General features: G+C 42.3%; 1 protein-coding gene across 1 annotated transcript; it reads right to left on the reverse strand.

Moving 5' to 3' along the window:
* Window positions 1-3,800: 3,800 nt before the first annotated feature.
* On the reverse strand, window positions 3,801-4,224 carry LCE4A (late cornified envelope 4A). The gene has a single exon (XM_011980931.1). It carries the CDS (start codon window positions 4,199-4,201, stop codon window positions 3,908-3,910), a length of 294 nt encoding a protein of 97 aa, XP_011836321.1. The 5' UTR covers window positions 4,202-4,224; the 3' UTR covers window positions 3,801-3,907.
* Window positions 4,225-4,522: the final 298 nt, after the last annotated feature.

Consider the following 4,522-nt stretch of genomic DNA (forward strand, 5'->3'; position numbering starts at 1 on the left):
TCCTAGGAACTTTTCCTGATCAAGGAATGGGGACAATCTAAAGGTCAAATCTGAGTCCCTCCCCTTCTAGGGACAAGGAGGAAGAAATGAGAAGCCATACACTGAAGAAAGGGAGTGCACAGGAATGTTGGTACTCGGTGAGAAATCTCTCTACTGTGTCTGAGACCAGTGATCTCCACTCTTAGATTTTATGTCTATGTGTGTCTGCTTTAGGCTTAGCTCCAAGGCTTGCACCGGAGATCCCCTGTGATATTGCTGTGATAATTGGGGGTTCTTCCTAGACTATCAGGAGATTCTGTTGTAGAACCACAGAATGAAGGACAGAGGGCAGTCCCTATATTGTAACTGAGGCCCACAGAGAAGGGAAGAGACTTGCTTGAGGTCACACAGCCAGGCAGGAGCCGACTCTAGACAGGAATTTCTCAATCTCATCTAGGACATGTTCTGTAACCACACGTGGACACTGAGTTGGTTTTCTAGGGAGCTCCGTCACCTGCCTTCCTCCTTACCTCCATTTCCACTCACCACTTCCACCCAGACTACCGCAAGAAGAGCCAAGGAACATCTTGTAAAGGACATCCTCTATAGAGCAGAGAGGGTTTTCACATATGGAGGGGAAAAGTCATACAGGACTCCCACTGTGTGCAAATGTGTGGGTCATCCAAACATGAGAATGCAAGCCCCACCTAGCTCAGAGTCACATGAGCTGTTTCCGCTGGGGACACGGCAAGACAGCACCAAACCCCTCTTGATCACAGAGGTCAGTGAATATCAATGCCCAGATACTTCTTTTTCTCCTGGAATGGCCCACACTAGTGGGCCTCGAATGTCCACCAGCCTTTCCCTAACCCATTTATTCCTTTATAACATACACCAGGTAACTAGTCCCTCAGATTTACCTACAGTGTTGTAGAACTGTTTCATTGCATTTGATCTTACAACCACCTCCTGGATTTTCAGTGGAAGTTGTCTCTTCATCTTTTCATTTCAAGATGTAAAGGGATACAGAAAACTTTTACAGGTAGAACCCACTGGATCATGTCCCCTTGTGGACCCTTCTCAACTATTTTATCCATCCTCTCTGTGCAAATGGCCTATTCTGACCTTTATTTCAACCTCTTCAAGACCTTTACCCAAAGAGCCAGCTGAACTTTTCATATCTCCTTTCAGACAGTCCCAGTCCTAGTCATAGCTCTGCCAATGCCAAGATGTGTGACCTTAGATAATTAGCTGTACATTCTGAAGTTGTTTTCTCATCTATAAAATGAAGACATTAATAGTAAGAGCATGTCATTCCTCTGCTCAAAAATGTTCGAATGAATTCTCATTCTGCTCATGGTAAAAACCAAAGTCCTTAAAAAGGCTTTCAAAAGGGATGCATGGACTGGACCCTATACCCTGTACTTCACTGATCTCGTGTTCCATCCTCTCCCCTCACTCTGACCCCACACCAGTCCGCTTGCAGTTTGTCTGATGCTCAGGCACAGTCTCACTGCAGGCCCTTTGCTGCTGCTTCTTCTCTACCCACACTGTTCCCCCAGATGCCCACATGGCTGACTTTGTCACTCAAATCTTTGCTCAAATGTGACTCCTGTGAACCCTTCACTGGTGACCCCATTTAGCATTATAATCCATACCTACTTGCCCTCCCTGTCCCTCTTCCAACCTTATTTCTCTCCTTAGAGTTTATCTTCATCTAATACATTATATATTTTATGTATGCATGTATTTTTCATTTTGTCCCATCAGAATGTGAACCCTATTGGGTGAGAACTTTCATTGCTTTTGTTCACTGCTCTGTCCACAGTGCCTTACTATACATAATACTTGGTGCACTCAAAACATATTTGTCGGTTGTGTGAATAATACATATTTTTAAATTCATTTTGTTTGTCACCTGCCTTCTTTTCTTAGAATAAGTTCAATGAGGAAGAAATTTTTGGCTGTTTTGTTCACAAGTATATTCTCAAATCTTAAAACTGCACTTGATAGATAGTAGGCACTTAATAAATACCGTTAGAATAAACAGACCAAGCAAATGTTAATGTGAGATAAAGCAGGTGCCTAACATGAGTAAATGCTAACTGAATATTGGTTAGTTTTGCTGGTGTTGCTATTTCTTATCCCCCATCAACCATTTGTAGTCATTACAGTTGCATTTGGTTCTGAACAGTGACCAGAGCAGGGGAACAGGGTGAGGAACAGGGCTCTTTCTTCACTTCAGATGGGCTATGTCCCAGAAAGCCTGTGACCTGCCACACCAGCCCCTGACCTCCAAAACCACTGATCTCCACCCTTTCCCCCATCCCAATACATCATTCTGGGGACTAGTGAACCAGAATTTCAAAGAGTGATCTTGGAGCTGTCACACCTGACTGCTGTCTGTGAGAATACGGCAAGAATGACAGTTTTGCTTCCGGTGCTCTCCTGAGCCAGCACAGCCATTTGGCAAGTCCTACGTCCTGCCCCAAATTCTTCCAGATCTCTGGTAATCTCTGAGTACCACTTTTACTTATTCGGCCCCTCCAAGACTTTTCTAACAAATTCCCTGCATTAGATCTTTCTGTGTTTAAACTAGTTCAAGTGTGGCTCGAATGGTCTTTGTTTTCATGACCAGACAATGACATCTTGAAGCATATACATTATATATAATAAATAGTTTATAGTATAATCTTCTTCGGGGATAAGGTGAGAGGCACTTAACAACCAAAGAGAAATAAATATGTAATTTCAATTGGTGGTAAGTGCAAGAACAACAGCAGGAAAAACAACAAACCAAGTTTATTTCAACAGCGGTCTGCAAAGGCCCAAGGCTGCACACTGATGCCCACCTCAGTCTGCACTTTCTCCCAGTGAAATCATTTGAACTCCCTGCATGACCACAAAGCTAAGACAGGTCTGCAACTTGTGACCTATCATTACCAATGTGTCTGCCTCAGAGAAAGTCCTAAGTCAGCAGAGCTCTGTAACAAGGGGCTCCTTACCTTTAGGACAGAGTGGAGAGAACAAGGGAAATAGTACTTCGTTGAATTCCAATTCTGACTTTTGGATACTGTAAATAGGCTTCTCAAAAAAAGAAACCTGGGACTCAATAGAACTTTATTTAACCAGACTCTTGTATGTGCACAACACAATTAATAAGAACAGCTACAAAAATTAGTACACTTTTCTACATGGTTCCCAAATGGATGTGATGCTATTCTGCTTTCTTAATGTTAATCTTTTAAACACACACACACACATACACACACACACACACACACAGAGAGAGAGAGAGAGAGACAGAGAGAAAGGGAATATTGCTTTAGAAAATGTATGGAGCAGTAAGTACATTTTTTTAACTTAAGTAAATTAGATTTTTTCTGTCCAAACAACTTTAGTGACTTGGCTATTTCACCACTATTTTTTTTTTAAATTTAAGTTAGGCTTATCTTGGAATTCTAATCAATCCTTACTTACTGTTCTCACAAATACTGCAGAATTTTAGATTTTCGTGAAAGTATGTATACACAAATTAGTAATTCATTAAAGTTTAATTGGTTAATTTTTCTCTATTCCAGTAAAAGCAATACATCTACCTATCTAGGGAAAACGATTGGGATTTAGGTAAAAGTGAGGAAAAGTGGAATAAAAACCACCATCAAACTGGGATTTGAAAATTACTTGAAAGTAAATTTATTGTTGCAAAGCACGTCAGACAATTTTTCAACAATCTGAGAAATACAGATATTGACATAAAGCTAAAATAATGCAAATCCAAGGTCTGAAGTTGATGAGAAGCAAACCTGCATGTTTATTCAATTGATGGGGCTGCAAAAAGGAAAGGCAAAAGAGTGGAGGAGGTAAAACACCAGGCTGCAATGGGTCCTTCGCCCACTAATTCCTTCAGTGCTGCTCCTGGTCCAGGTCAGCAGCAGCCCCCTCCGGAGCAGCAGCCAGAACCCCCAGACTGCTGGCTGCTGCCACTGCCACAGCAATCGGAGCTCTGGGGTCTGTGGCAGTGGGGCCTGCGGTGTCTGTGGTGGCTCAAGCAGCAGCCACCTCCCCCAGAGCTGCAGCAGCCCCCAGAGCTGGAGCCACAGCAAGAAGGGATTGGAGGTGGGCATGGGGATGCACACTTTTGGGGGCATTTGAGGGGACACTTGGGGATAGGACACTTGGGAGGGGGCTGGCACTGCTGCTGGTTCTGCTGGCAGGACATCTTGGTGGGATTTCAATAAACCTGAATGACAAAATAGAAACATATACAGAAACTTAATATCAAGACCCATTACATTTTTTCTATTTTAAAATCCTCCCCCAAGGTGATGAAGAGGAATGTCTAAAATAAGGACATACATAGAAACCTCTTTGAGAAAGAGTATATCTTCATTACTTTTGTATCCCTAGAGCTTTCAAAAATTCTTAGTATTTGTTAGGCGGTTTATAGGTGACTTCTGAACTAATAAAGCCAGCAAAATTTGAATGCCATCTCAAAGACATGTTAAATACATTGCAATTCTACCCACATGAATCTATCTAG

The sequence above is a fragment of the Mandrillus leucophaeus genome, unplaced genomic scaffold (assembly GCF_000951045.1).
Source record: "Mandrillus leucophaeus isolate KB7577 unplaced genomic scaffold, Mleu.le_1.0 Scaffold1049, whole genome shotgun sequence".
NCBI classification, from domain to species: domain Eukaryota; kingdom Metazoa; phylum Chordata; class Mammalia; order Primates; family Cercopithecidae; genus Mandrillus; species Mandrillus leucophaeus.

Bases quoted from the DNA above. Each gene is read 5' to 3' on its own strand.
- LCE4A (XM_011980931.1), bottom strand. From the start codon at position 4,201: ATGTCCTGCCAGCAGAACCAGCAGCAGTGCCAGCCCCCTCCCAAGTGT.